This window comes from Pteronotus mesoamericanus, unplaced genomic scaffold (genome assembly GCF_021234165.1).
Source record: "Pteronotus mesoamericanus isolate MK-2021 breed Mesoamerican mustached bat unplaced genomic scaffold, CSHL_Meso_final scaffold_651, whole genome shotgun sequence".
NCBI lineage: Eukaryota > Metazoa > Chordata > Mammalia > Chiroptera > Mormoopidae > Pteronotus > Pteronotus mesoamericanus.
Window position 1 is genome coordinate 23,618,294 of NW_026555325.1, and position 14,522 is coordinate 23,632,815.

The window sequence follows — 14,522 nt, forward strand, 5'->3', positions numbered from 1 at the left end:
CTTAAAGAACTTATAAGACTCCTAAGAAATTGAAAGAACTTTTCAAAAAACAAGATTAAAAGGAGATGTACTCAGGTGATAAGAAACAATGAGGTAAATTTACTCATTTTAATAAAAGATACAATGACCTTAATTGAATAAAATCTTAGAAGTCACTAAATATAAATGTCCACAGGTTTGAATTTGAACTTGTAGGACCAAAATCGTTTTGGCTGAAGTATATTTTATGATTGTATATTAGGACTTCAGATCTTTGAATTTGCCAGTTTATAGCTTTATAAGATACACAGAGTTTTCTAGGTATGATTTAAAACTTTTTTAAAAAATCTAAATTGTACTATAGATTGTTTCATGTTTTTCAATGTTGACTTTTTGAATGTCAGAATAAATGTAATACCAGCATAAGCCACAGGGTGGGAGTGAAAGGCAAGAACTTGTGTAAAAGTAGCTTAAATACATAATTGCACTATCTTTAAAATGTTTGTTAAATGCTAAGGAGCTATTGCTTGGTTTTCTTCCTCTAAAACAGGTACATCCCTCAGCAAAGAATCTATAACAAAATACAGAGATATTAATTTAATTGTATAGGCCAATACTGGAAAAAAAAATATATCACACACACACACATTTTTTACCCTAAACTTTTTGGTCATTTCAGGTGCTACTGGTGATCAGAGTAGCAATTTTGTTCAATAAGTGGATCTGAGGAAATTCCTTGAATTATCAGTATTGGAAATAGTACCAGACAGAAATACTTTATATCTTCATCCTATTTTTCTACCTTAATTTTCCTTTTCCCCTTATTCTCATTTAAAGAAAAAAAGTCTATTGTGTCTATACATATACATGTATGTATATGTGTCTATACATATACCATATACAGATATATGCATATGTATATATGTGTATATGTATATATAATCACATATCTGTAAACTACTTAAACTTATTTTTCATTGAATATAAATTTTTCATTGTGTTTTCTGTTAACCCATTCTCACTTAAGTTTAGAAGCAATTTAAAGTGGTAATCATTTTGTATCTTTAAGGAAAGAAGACAAGAAGTTTCTTCTCCTAGAAAAGAAACTTCGCCGAGGAGTCTTGACAGTCCTTTATTCCATGAAAGGTAGTTCTATACCATTTTTTTTTGCCAACTCTAAAAATTATAAATATTGAAATATATTATTATTTACATATTTTTAAAATTTAGCAATTGTAAGAAAATAGCAGCCTCTTAGAACTACACAAGACCAACCGAGGGCTCCTCCATGTGAAAATGAACTAAATGAGTTATACAGTTAATAGCAGAAGTTAAACTAAAAACTGAATTCTCTAAAGCACTAATACTTCAGTAGACTAAGTATTGGGTTGGCCAAAAATTTCGTTTGGTTTTTTCCGTAAGATGACTCTAGTAATAGCACTTAGTTGTCTTTAACTTCATTTGAAACAATTTTGTTAAATTGTATTGTGACAGCTGTCATGTCAGCAGGCATTTTTTAAAGAAAACATCAAAATTGGTAAATTTTTGTATAGACATTTTAATATTGAAGATGGAAGAAAATACACAACATTTTCGGCATATTATGCTTTATTATTTCAAGAAAGGGAAAAAGGCAACTAATGCAAAAAAAGTTTTGTTCAGAGTATAGAGAAGGTGCTGTGACTGATTGAAGACGTCAAAAGTGGTTTGTGAAGTTTCATGCTGGAGATTTCTCACTGGGCGATGTTCCATGGTTGGGTAGCCCAGTTTAAGTTAAGAGTGATTAAATCAAGACATTGAGAACAATCAACATTATACCATGTGGGAGATAGCCACATATTCAAAATGTCCAAATCAATAAAGTTATTGGTAAAAATGAAAAAATGTGCCTTTTACTTTACAGAAAAAACCATAAGGACTTTTTGTCCAACCCAGTATTATGGCCACATTCTTTTATACTGATGACTCTTAGTTATGTACCTTATCAAAGTAAGGAATATTTCATTTTCCTTTACTTAACATGCTTACAGAGAACAAAAGTCAATACATTGAAATTTCTAATGTGAGAATGAGACAGCCAGCATAAGTGTGTTATATGAATAAGAAGATACTAGCCTGCCTTGCGTTTGTGTTATTAAAAAGTCTTAAATTTTTTTGTTACTCTGTGCCTGACTCTACAAAATTAGAATTGTTTAGGGGACATTTTCTAGGAGTTTAAAACATTTTTTTAACTCTGACATTTTAGTAATTATTTTGTAGTATGTAAAGAGGTACTTTGTAAGTTTAATTACGATTAAGGAATATTTGAAGAAATGGCCATACATTTTTAAATATTGATTTATTTTTAGGAGTTACATAGAGAAGACTTTCTGGGATCTGAAAGAAGAATTTCATAGAATATGCATGCTAGCAAAAGCTCAAAAAGTCCACTTAAGCAAACTTAATGTCCCAGCCACTGCAACTGGTAAGGTTTGATTTAATGTAATATTAATATTATTGATAATATTAATTTTATTGGTTGAAATTTCTTATTAATTATGGACATAGTTCTAAATGCTGAAGTGCCAAGTATCTTCAACTTATGCCTCATACCACTTATCATAATGGGTAAGTGCTGTTAAAGTTTTGTAATGTACTACATTATATAATTTATTGGGTTTTTTCCCCCTCTTTATTGTGTGTGGTAAATATAGATGAAATGGAATGACACTATTATAATCATCTTTATAAGAAGTTTCACCTTGGGGAAAAAAAATATCTCAAAGTTTTCAGTTGCTATTTGGGGGTCTTATAAAACATTAATTCATATGGTAGTAGGCAACCTTGAAATGGCATTACCATATATATGAGGCAACTTAAATTATAACATCAGGTTTGTTTTTAACTACTGTCTGAAAGTTAATTAATACTATAGATAGATTCTTGTAACTTGGTTTGAGAAATAAACATTATACATTTTGTGAGGCCAGTTCTTTTGGAGGCACAAAGTACAAATTTAATAGTAAAAGTAACTTAAAAGGAGCATCTGCTTCATACATGTATTTCATTGTCTTTTTAAAAGCTCCACCCTTTCTTAAAACCTCAGTCTGGCTTCCTTGTGTTTGCATCAGTAGTTCATATGAATAGCAAAATACTGAGGATTGAACCTGGCTACCAAGCACTTCTGTAAACAAAAGGAAAGTAAGAAAGTAAAATGATCATTTATGATAAATTCTCCTTACCCTTGTGATTTGAGATATTCATCAATTCCCAAGAGATGTGATTTACAGTTTTCACTCTGAAAGATGTTGCACCAGTGCTAACACCCCTTTAATTAAAGATCATTTCCCATTTTTTATAGCTCTTATATCTGGGCTATTTAAAAGTCATTCTATAGTGTAAATTCACTTTTTTGCTTATAACTGCAATTTTATTTTCAGAAAAGGTACACCATGCTGTGTTGGAAAAAACAAAACCATCTTTGTGGATAGACATAATTTATTGCTTCTCTTCCCTTCTTCCTACCTCTCTAAAAAGAAATTCAATTTTACCATCTTTAAATTTTATCATTTTCATTCGAGATTGATAATCTGTGCCAACTAAAAACACTAAGTACTTCTGAAATGAAAGAATTATTTTTACTTAAAAGATACTAACTATAGCGATGGAGTACCTAGAATTCATAAACATGCTTTTTTGAATATCAGCATCTTATCAAAACATTGCAATGCTGATATATTCATTGGACTTACCCCATTATCAATGGCTTAATACTTTGACCATTTTTAAATTGCACAGATCTAAATCTAGTATGTTTCTGTCAACTAGAACGCTGAGTGTTTAGCTTCAACTTCTTCCCCACTAATCCTGCTTCCTAACATTATTCTTATGCTTTATATTAACTGTCACAAATAATAAATACAACAGTATTCTTGAAATGTTTTAGAACAGTTGTGCTACAGATTCCAGTGAAGTTTTGCTGGGTCCAAACAGAAACCAAAATATCAAATATTATGCTGCTGACAGTAGTACAGGGGAAAGGAAAAAAAGATATTTTGGAAAAAGATGCCTTTTTAGGTTTTTTTGCAGCTAAAACACTACACTGAAAAAGGATAAAGGAGCCCTAGTTGGGTAGCTCAGTTGGTAGAGCATTGTACCCTTACGCCAGATTGCAGGCTCCTTCCCCAGTCGGGGCACATGCAAGAAACAACCAATGAATGCATAAATAAATGGAACAACAGATCCACGTTTCTCTCCCTCTCTCCTTCTCTCCCTCCTTCCCTCCTTCCTTCTACCTCTCCCTCCCTCTCTCCCTTCTTTTCTCTCTCTCTAAAATCAATAAGATAAAAAGAAAAAAGTATAAAAGTATATTTAATATTGTCCCTATTTCCTTTTGTTAAAATTTTACTTTTACTTGTAAATAATTTGTGAACATTGTTGTTGGTAGAATTGTACATTTCCATGTTAACTTTCTTTTTCTTTTCATTCATATTTGGCAATAGTCTTGAGAAGGGATCAAGATAAAATGTATGTTTAAGCAAATGTGGCTTCAAAAAAAAAGCACTATTTGGTATAACGGAGGTTCTATTTCATTGGAGATAAGGAGAAAAGAATATAGGATTAGAGATCACGAACAACCATCAGATCTTTTTTTTTGGTCAATATACAAGGTAATTAAACTGTAAAGTAGTTTAAATGGACAGCCTGTACTTAAAATTTAGAAATCTAAAAATATTTCTCATTTTACTTTTTCCCTTGCTAATAAAAAACTTTTCTTGAAGTAAACAAAATAGAAAAGCAATTTGTTCCCCTGATCACGTTTCTCAGTATAGCATTATGATGACAAGTGCTTTTATGCACCTCATTTGAGTTTTAAGTTTTCTAAGCTTGAATTTCTAGTAGCCTAAAAAATCTTAAGGTTAATTTTTTTTCTTTCTTTTTTTTTTTTTTGGTAGATAGTAGCTTTCTTTGCTTGAGCATGATAAGTCAAAAGATTTTTTAATGTGGCTGAGGTAAGCCAACTAGCTATACTGAAAGAAAATACCTGCTCTAATACAGCTGTTTGGGTTTTCCATGTTTTGTTCACAGAGGGTCAACTACTGGAAAAGAAATTCAAATCACATTTCTGTCATTTTGTGGACTCCTCTCTGTATAGAAACTGGCGTTCACCTTACCATAATGGTTCAGAGCACAGGCTCTAGAGTTAGGCTGCTTGGGTTCCAGTGCCAGATCTACCATTCAGTCATTCGCTAAGCAGCCTTGAAATTACCTCTGCATGTCTTAGTTCTTCGTACAGTAAAGTGGGGATAATATAGTGCCTACCACATGATTATCTTGAGTATTAAATGAATTAATGTACATGCAATAATTATAATAGTGCATGACACACAGAAGTTCTGTTAATGCTGTCATTAGCAGCAGCAGCAGACTCTTCTGCTTGTGACAGTCATTTTGATATGTTCATTTTGACGTGTTTCTTCCTTCTCAGGTGTTAACAGAATTTGTGTACCTTAAGAGTTGGTTTTCCTGATTTGTTACTTGCAGTTAGCAAGTTTAATACAAGGAAAGTACCATTTCCTAGAATTTCTTGTCACCCTTAGATCTAGAAAATGACTACTTGAGAGTTAATAGACTTTAAGAACCTCAGAGGACAAAGAAATCTTGCTAAACAGTTTAACTTGGTCTCAACTACTGTACCACACTTAGTCCCAGATTCTCTGATAATTGTAGGTTATATACTAAGTTCTGTGGGGAAGAGAATACAGACTCATTCAGAATGTATTTATTAAAGGTATACTATGTGCCAGGCACATAAGGTACTGGGAATAAGTTGAAAACAAAACATAGTTTAGAATCCCAAGAAATCTACTTTAATGGGAGGAAGAGGAGTATGCTTGCAAATACAATGCAGTGTTTAGTCCACAGAGCACTCAAAAGACATGCCTACACCAGTCTTGGGAAGCCAGAAGAACCACCCAGATATATTAATGTTTAAGCCGAGGAATTAAGAACAAATAAGGAGTTAGGCAAACAGCAGTGGGAGGGGAGACTAGGTAGTCTGCACATATGTGCAAAGACCCCAAAACAAGAGAGTATGTCTATTTCGGAGACCTCTACCAAAGTTTGTTATAGCTGGAATAAGGAACGAGATGGGTATTGTTGGAAGTTGAGAAAATGGAAAGATGACCAGCCTCTGAGGGCCTTGGAAAGCCATGAAAAAGTTTTATTAGGAACGTAACAAGACCACATTTGTACTTTACAAAAACTAGGGGATGGTACAATGTAGAAGAATATGAGATAAACTTAGAGGCAGGAAGCAGTTCAAGGGTATTGTAATAATCCAGTAAGAGAAGATGGTTTGTACAAAAGAAAGGGAGAAGGTATAGAACAGAGAGAACCAAAGAAGTTGGTTGCGTTTTACTACTGTCATGTCCAAATGTAAAATACTGTTTTGGGATGTGGTGTGGCATGAGACTGCCAAGGCCCTTGAGGAAGGGAAAGGAACTGGCCATTTGTTAAGTTCCAACTAAGCTGAACATACACTGTGCAAGGTTCTTAAACCGGCATCATTGGTCAGTTTTCAATTTGTGATTATACAGCTTCATTGATGATTACCTTGTTAAAGTGATAATTGTTGTTAATTTTTACCACTTGCCCATTTAATGAAAATACACACATTACCAACTTCCAATCTCACAGCCTTCTTGTAGTAACATTGTAGAGTGTAACTGAGCTTTTTTTAATATCTCAGGATCATCAACATGGAAAGTGCTTTGATCATTCTTTTTTGTATTTGTTTTGATTTGGGTTTTTTTTTTTTTAATTGAGAAATGCCGCCTTTGTTGGCTGTAAACAAGACTGTAGTATTTTCTGAGTTCTATCTGCTTTTTTTGTTTTTCTTGTCTCCACTTCTACCTTGAGCTCTTATTGGTTCGTATATCTGCCTTCAACAACTCATATCCATACCTTTTAATTTGCTGCTTCTTAACCAGCTATGAGCTAGAGAAACATCATCAAGCTTGTTAGAATAAATCTAAAAGGAGAATAAGAGCAAAATTTTTATACCTGTGGAGTGTGCGGCTCTCATTCTGACTCCTGAGAGGCTCTATTTTCTTACGTTTTAGCTTTGCCTATGTCCTAGGGAGCTGAATTTGTTGGATAAGTGACTTCTAGACAAATGAGATAGAGTCCCTGGTATCTTCCTGATATCTACCTATTATCTACAGAGACATTTTTCTTAATCTATGAGAAAATTATATATTCACATACAATTTGCTGAACATACATCCCCAAGTTTCATTCTTCTGTTGCCTCCACTGTCTTCTTTCTCGCCGACCTCACCGCTACCACCGCCACCACCCCCTCACATGGATTACTGAGAGTGGGTGCTGGCTAAATTCACTGGTCCTATACTTTGTTGCACAGTGATATTAGGGGAAATAAATGACCTAATTCACACTGATTCTTAACCTGTAAAAAAAAAAAAAAGTATGTATGTATCGTAAGGATTTTTCTTTTTAACAATTTATTTGTCTAATAAGCAAGCTCACAGTTGCAGCTTCTCTTCCTGACAAAATGTTTAAATGTATACACTATAAGCAAAATTTTTTTAAACTGTAGAGCAGTAGAACTGTGAACAAGATGCAAAGCTTACAGCAGAAGACCTGGGAAAAGACAAAGCAGTTAAACTGTGGCTAATAAGCCACGTTCCAGTTCACCCACTGGAGAATGCTAATATTTTTGTGTAAGATGGTAGCAAATGTAAAAAATCGCATTTGTTTTCTGTTGCTGTAAATACCAATAGAAACAAGTAATACTTATCTGTCCAAAGCTAATTGTACATTGAGATTGTTAAAAATGATTGGGATATGACTGTTTTCCTTCCGTGTTCTTTTCCCTGCAGAAACACAGTGCTCAGTGCCTGTGCAGTGTACCGATAAAACAGATAAACAAGAAGCACTGTTTAAGCATCAGACTAAAGACGATATAAATAGAGGTGTACCCCGCATTACATCTGTCACACCAAGAGGACTGGGCCGAGATGAAGAAGACACCTCTTTTGAATCACTTTCTAAATTCAATGTCAAGTTTCCACCTATGGACAGTGATTCTACTTTCTTACATAGTACTCCGGAAAGACCCAATGTCCTTGGTCCTGCCACGTCTGAGGCTGTGTGTCAGGATAAATTCAATATGGAAATCAGAGACAACCCAGGAAACTTTGTTAAAACAGAAGAAACTTTATTTGAAATCCAGGGAATTGCCCCCATAGCTTCAGCTATACAAAACCTTAAAACAACTGACAATACAAAACCCTCAAATCTTGCAAACACTTGTATCAGGACAACTCTGGATAGAGCTCCGTGTTTACCACCTGGAGGCCACAATGCATTATATGTAAATACATTCCCACCTCAGGACCTGTCTGATGCTCCTTTTCCTTCACTTGATTCACCAGGAAAAGCTGTCCGAGGACCACAGCAGGTAACTGTTTTGGATTAGCAAATATATTACATATGAACACACATTTTGCCATACAGGCACAGATATACATCTCTTTCAGGTTATAAGGCATCATTTTAAACTAATGACTGGCTAAATGTAAGCTCTCAATAAAAGATCCAATCTCTATAATAAATTACATGAAATTATAAAAGATAAATATGTAAAGTGTATTATACAGTACCTTAAAATTTATGGCACATTTTAAAATATGTGTAAGCCTTATCCATATCTATTGAGTGTCACTTTCTTCGTCCCTTTTTCAAACCTCTTTTCTCAGCATCATTGTTAAAACAGGACTCTATTAAATTTCATACTGTGAAACAAATGGTATTTTTCTATTTAAAAGTTTGTGTAGCTCATACTCATCTTTACAAGAATTCATGATTTTTCATAATAATTGTATTGCATATTTCTATTTATCAAAATAAGCAATTTGCCTTTCAACTAATACTCCTGTTACCTTCTCAGTTACATAGTACATAGATCCGTAAGGTTTAGTTTTGGTTTCTAATCAGGCACTGAACATGCAGCTTGATGTCATTTTTAATAGTGTCTTCATATGTATGATTTTAATCAAATATTTTAATGTTCCTAAGGTTCACACACTACTTAAAGCCCCACAATCCATTCCTACCATCTTTTTCATTCGGGTATTCACGGGATGGTTCTTCTAGTTTAGTTGGTTTTTTTATTTATTTACTGCTGAAGGCAAATGAAAATATATAATTGTTAAAATAAACAGAAACTCATGAAAATACAGATTGGTATAAATGTCTTCATAACTTGCAAACATTTGTTTGATTTCTCTTTGTCTTAAACAACCTGATGAATACCCCTTGGCTTTATAAGTACTCTAATAAGCTATAGACTTTTAAATCAGCATGCAAAGGATGCGGTAGCCAAGCTGTGGTATATTTTTTGTAGTGAGGAAAACTAGGCATCTCTGACCATGAACTTTAATTATAAACTCACTTACATTCTAGATTGTACCTTATTTCATTTCATAGTCTCAGTTACTACTAAATGAAGCAAATTAAACAATTTCATTTATTGCAAGTAGAATTCCTGTGGAGCTGTGAAGTGCATCAGTTCTAATGCCTGTTACTTTTTTCTCCATTATATGTCTCTTGCTTGTTCTTTTACTAGTCTGTGCATTCATGTTTCAGTAGATGGCACCCTGCATTGTGCATTTGCTTTCTATGCTAGAGCTAGGGAAACAGCTGGTATGTGATTACAACTTGATGGAAAAGTATTCAGCTTAAGAAATGCAGGAGAATTGGTATTGAGCTGTCACAAGACATGGGGCATAAGGTTAGATCATTGATATTTTGGCAGAAAAGGCAAAATTAGTTTGTTTTGAAGGCCATGTTACTGTTTAGGATTGAAAGACTATTTCTTAAAATGGGTTTTTAAAAATAATTTTGCTATTTTATTTGTATCAATGAAGCTAGTATGATAAATACAAAATTCTTGAGTTGAAATAATAGAGGAGTGAAATTATGGTTTTGTACTTTTTATCAATCATTATTACTGAACAGTTTTTAATACGTTCAGCTATCATTACAAAATCTTAAATATATCTGCTTATTTTTGCTCTAAGTGACTTTCTTCCTGCTTTTGCTGAGTCAGTCATGGGGACCCCAACTGAAGTATATGAAGAGATAAAATTTGAATTAATAGCTCCTAACAGAGAAGGATAAATATGAACTTTAAAGTTAAATTGACAGAAGATTGGCTCACAAAATTTAGAAGCTAAATTCCTTCTAAGTCTGTTTCCCTTTATTTTATACAACTTAAGAATTACTTTAACATAATTTTTTTATTTATATCCATATAAATTTTCCATTAGAGGGGTGCATATTAATCAATTATACTTTTTGTTTAAACTGCAAACAGTAAAATTTAAATCTAGTTAACTAGATACTTGCTTACTCAAAATTATTACTGCTTTTCTTTTATCATGGAAGAAAGATTTTTTCCGAAAATTATTTTACCCCAAATTTCAAAATGTGTATTTTAAATATTTCTATTTTATATAATAAATTTATGACTTCTCATAAAGGAATTGTGTCAGTGTGATTATAAGTCCTCTATACTGATACTTGAATGTATCTCAGTGCTTAGACAGACTCTATATTTATACCAACTGTACACACCTGTCCAGTTAAATGGTGGTAAGGAGACAGTGATGTCATGAACTCCAGACACTTCAATTAGTAATATGTATACTGTTTTTGTAAATTTTTGATTAACTAGAATGAAAGAGACTGGTTAAGGAAAGAGACTGTATTAGGTGTTGGGCTAAGGTTTGTTACTTAAAAAATATGTTGTTAATAGGAGCACATAGGGGTCTCTTTAAATTGACTTTTGAGGTGATTTTCCTCAAACTATCAGAATTTAGCCATGTCAAGGTAATGTATCTATGCAAAGTAAGAGGGCAAATTGTAAAAATAATTTGGCCTGAAGCGCGTTAGGAAAATAAGATATTCCAATCAACAAGTATTTATTGAGCACCTGCTATAAACTAAATGCTTTTCCCTGCCCTTCATAATTTTTTTTAAAGAATAAATTCAGTTATTTAAGGGTATTTATGTGCTGCTTATACATGTAGATAGTTTTACTGAATTATGATTTTCTATAATTCTTTAATCAAGTAACTATTAACAGGTTTCATTTCATTCAGCCACAAGAAGGAATAAAGAAGGCCAAACTATGTAATGTGTAACAGGAGCAAAATATGAAATCAACAGAATAAAGCCAGTGTCAGATTTTGTTGAATGATTAATTTAAATATTTGAGATTTCAAAAGAAAACTGACCAATGAAATGAAAAAAACTTGAAAATCAAAACATTCATATATGATTTATTCATTGTGCATCTGCTTATAGTGAAATTTGAATTGCTCTTCATCATAATGCATGTACATACATATCATGTCTAGTGTACTATGTATTAATAAATAATTTAAGTTTTCTATTATAAACTAGAAAAGGTAGAGTTTAATTTTTAAAGTCTCAATTATTGATTGTTATTCCAAAACTACTGCCTTTGTGATATGGGTATTACAATATGCTGGTGTTTAAAGTTGGAATATTTTTAAATATGTTAAGATAAAGTGCATGAATGTATGTTTTAAGTGATTCTTAATTAAAGTTTAGTTGTACTGCTTATGAAAAAGAATAAAGTCGTGTTTCATATTAACTCAAGGTAATTTGCTTTCATATAGAGAGTTTATATATCCATATAACCCATTCAAAAAATTTTGAATTTGAAATTCAGTGCAAGTTGATTTTAAATATAAATAACGGGAGATGTTTTTGTTTGTTTCCTGCAGCCCGTTTGGAAGCCCTTTCCTAATCAAGAAAGTGACTTATCATCGGTACTCAGTGTCACAGGCTCAGAACTGCATATAACTAGAGTATGTGAATTCTGTCAAACAGCTTTCCCACCCTCCATTACATCCAGGGGAGATTTCCTCCGGCATCTTAATTCACACTTTAATGGGGAGACTTAAGACACATTTGAAAACAGACATATCAAGTTCTATGCGATGATTTTGGGTTTGTAATACTATAAATACTTTGATTGCAAACTTAGTTCAAGATCATTTATTAAAAAAATCACAGCTATTTGAATTTTTTCTATATTGGAACTTTCTTTTATTAAAGATAAACTAATTCATTGTATTCATGTTTACAGTGTTTATTACCGTAATTCAAAGTTATGACTGTGACTTACAGAATTGTATGACCATAATTTATGTTTGCTTTCAATTACCTAATCTTATTGCTTGGATTTCTAATTAGATCTATTGAATTTGGTGAGGTCAAATGTTTATAGGGGGGTTTTTTCACTGTTTTCATTTAAAAAATTTAAATTATGCTCTAAGTGATTTTTTTAATAAACCTGTAATAAAGAATAGCAGACAACATAAACATCTACATAAATACAAAACCTAAGACATTTGTTGCCCAGTGATAAAATCACTGGGAAAACTATTTAAAACACTTTAGATTTTTTTAAAATAATAGACATGGTTTTAATTTTTACTGTGTAGGTATAAGATGAAATAAGTATTAAAAGACTACTTATATTGTGATCATTAATGTGTGCTTTGTTCCTGAGTAAAAAAAATATAAAGGAAATAAATCACATTTTGGGAAAGTTTACAAAATGCATGTTTTGTTTCCAGTAATTGGTAGAAGGGTGATACCAGATCGGGTGATATTTTATTACAACTAGTAGATCACTTTGAATTTTTAAATTATTTTTCAAACTAAACTTACTAAAGAAACATACGCATTTAATGGGAGCAACTGTAAACCCTGTAAGGGCTCTATCCATATGTATTAATTTAGATTAGTAATATTCACATTCTTGTTGAGAAATTTGTTATTCATTGTTAGCAGTCTGATTGATGGCCACTGGAAGACATTTAAGAGAGAGGATACCAAAATCAGAAACCTGCAGAATTTTGTTTAAAATGACATTTTCCTTTTATTTTCTTCCCTATGATTCTTGTCCTTTAGGTTTCTCTTCCCTCCTACCCCCTCCCAATTTTTTAAAATGTTTGAGGCATGACTTCCATTTTATGAAGTAAACATTGATTTACAACTCTCAAAACAAATTTAAGCCTTCTTTGGAGCGTGTGTTTTGAAAAGCTGGAGGGTTTCCGATGAGGGAATTGGAGCAGGACCCTGTGCCACAGTGAAGAGCCTTAACTTGAGGAAGAATGAGAGTGGTGCCTCAACTTCTCAGGGTGCCAAGCACATCACATTGACATCTTCCTCACCAAGGTGACATGGTGATTATTAGGTATTCACTGTGAAGGGTTCTAAGGCATGTACATCTTTCTTTCATTGCCACTGGGGCAGCCGAATGGAAATGCCTAGACAATTATCCAAATGTCTTCCCTACCCCCGCCAACTTCCACCCACCCACCCAGCCTCCCCTCTCACTCCCCCCCCAACCCCCACCACACACAGGCACAAAATTGAAAAGAAAAACTTCCCTGCGTGTACCAGCCAGAATATACCACTGCACCTATCGTGAAAGGGGATTCTTTTTCTTTCTCCTTTTCTGGAAGAGCCCCTCTCACACACTTGACATCTAGTAGACTACTAACAACCAAAGGAAATTGCAGCCCAGAAAGTGATTGAACGTGTATCGCTGACCCCTCTCCTCCAGTTAACTCTTTTTCCCACCCACTGTAGTAAGAGCGGGGGACTCATTTTCTTTTGGGTTCTATTGCTACCAACATCCGAGGGACAAAGGCCTCTTGGGCCACAGGGGAGACCGCCAGAACACAGGCTGCTGTCCCGCACTGCAGAGGTGGCGCTGGCTGCAGCTTGAAAGGTGGAGTGGGCACCCGCCAGGTCTCTCCCTCTGTCTCTTATTACTGAGTCGTGTAGGGGCTGCAACTTGGCATCTGCTAAGCGTGGCCGGATAAGAACAGCTCCCAGGTAAAAAAGCTGCACAGGCGAAACGCTGAGTCTGAAAAAACCACCCCCGCCGAGGCGAAGCAGTTGTGAGCGGGATGCCTGAGAAGTGGGAGGTGAATGTCCTCGGGAGGGCCCCCCGGTGCAGCTTTCCCCGGAGGCTGAGGCTGCTGCCAGCGGGGACATCTGCTTTCTTACACTCCCGCCTGGCTCACCCCGCCCCCTCAGCCCGGGTTGCACGGTTATTTTACCAACACGGGGGTAGGGAGAACTCGAGGAGGTAGAAAGGGGGTGGATGGAAGCTCAGGAGATGTTTTTCCCACTCCTCCAAGTCCCCTCCTTTTTCTTTCACATCTTTTAACCTTCAAGGTAAAGACTTTATAAATATGAACGATGAGCGTGTCTGCCGGCTCCTAGACCCGCCTTCCGCTCGCGGGGCTCTCGGGTGCGGGGCCTTGCCTTTCTCTCTATCCTCCCCCGGGGTCGTGCCGGGTTGCGGCGGTGCCGCAGGGCCGGACGAGTGTGCCCGGCCTGTGGCGCCTTCTCTCCCGGGCTCCTGCCTCGACAGCTGCTTGTAGCTACAGTAATTAGACTGTCAGTGCTTGTTAGAAGAGAGCGGGG

The 14,522-nt window shown here is 34.6% G+C and overlaps 1 protein-coding gene across 2 annotated transcripts in view; it reads left to right on the forward strand.

Annotated features, from left to right (window-relative positions):
• TANK (TRAF family member associated NFKB activator) overlaps window positions 1–12,637 on the forward strand; it is a 66,763-nt gene extending 54,126 nt beyond the window's left edge. For both annotated transcript variants that reach the window (XM_054562676.1, XM_054562677.1), the window contains exons 5-8: window positions 1,049–1,125; window positions 2,328–2,443; window positions 7,862–8,442; window positions 11,798–12,637. In XM_054562676.1, the coding sequence (XP_054418651.1) occupies window positions 1,049–1,125; window positions 2,328–2,443; window positions 7,862–8,442; window positions 11,798–11,977 (954 nt within the window). In that variant the 3' untranslated portion in view covers window positions 11,978–12,637. The remainder of the gene's footprint in view (window positions 1–1,048; window positions 1,126–2,327; window positions 2,444–7,861; window positions 8,443–11,797) is intronic.
• The last annotated feature ends 1,885 nt before the right edge of the window (window positions 12,638–14,522 follow it).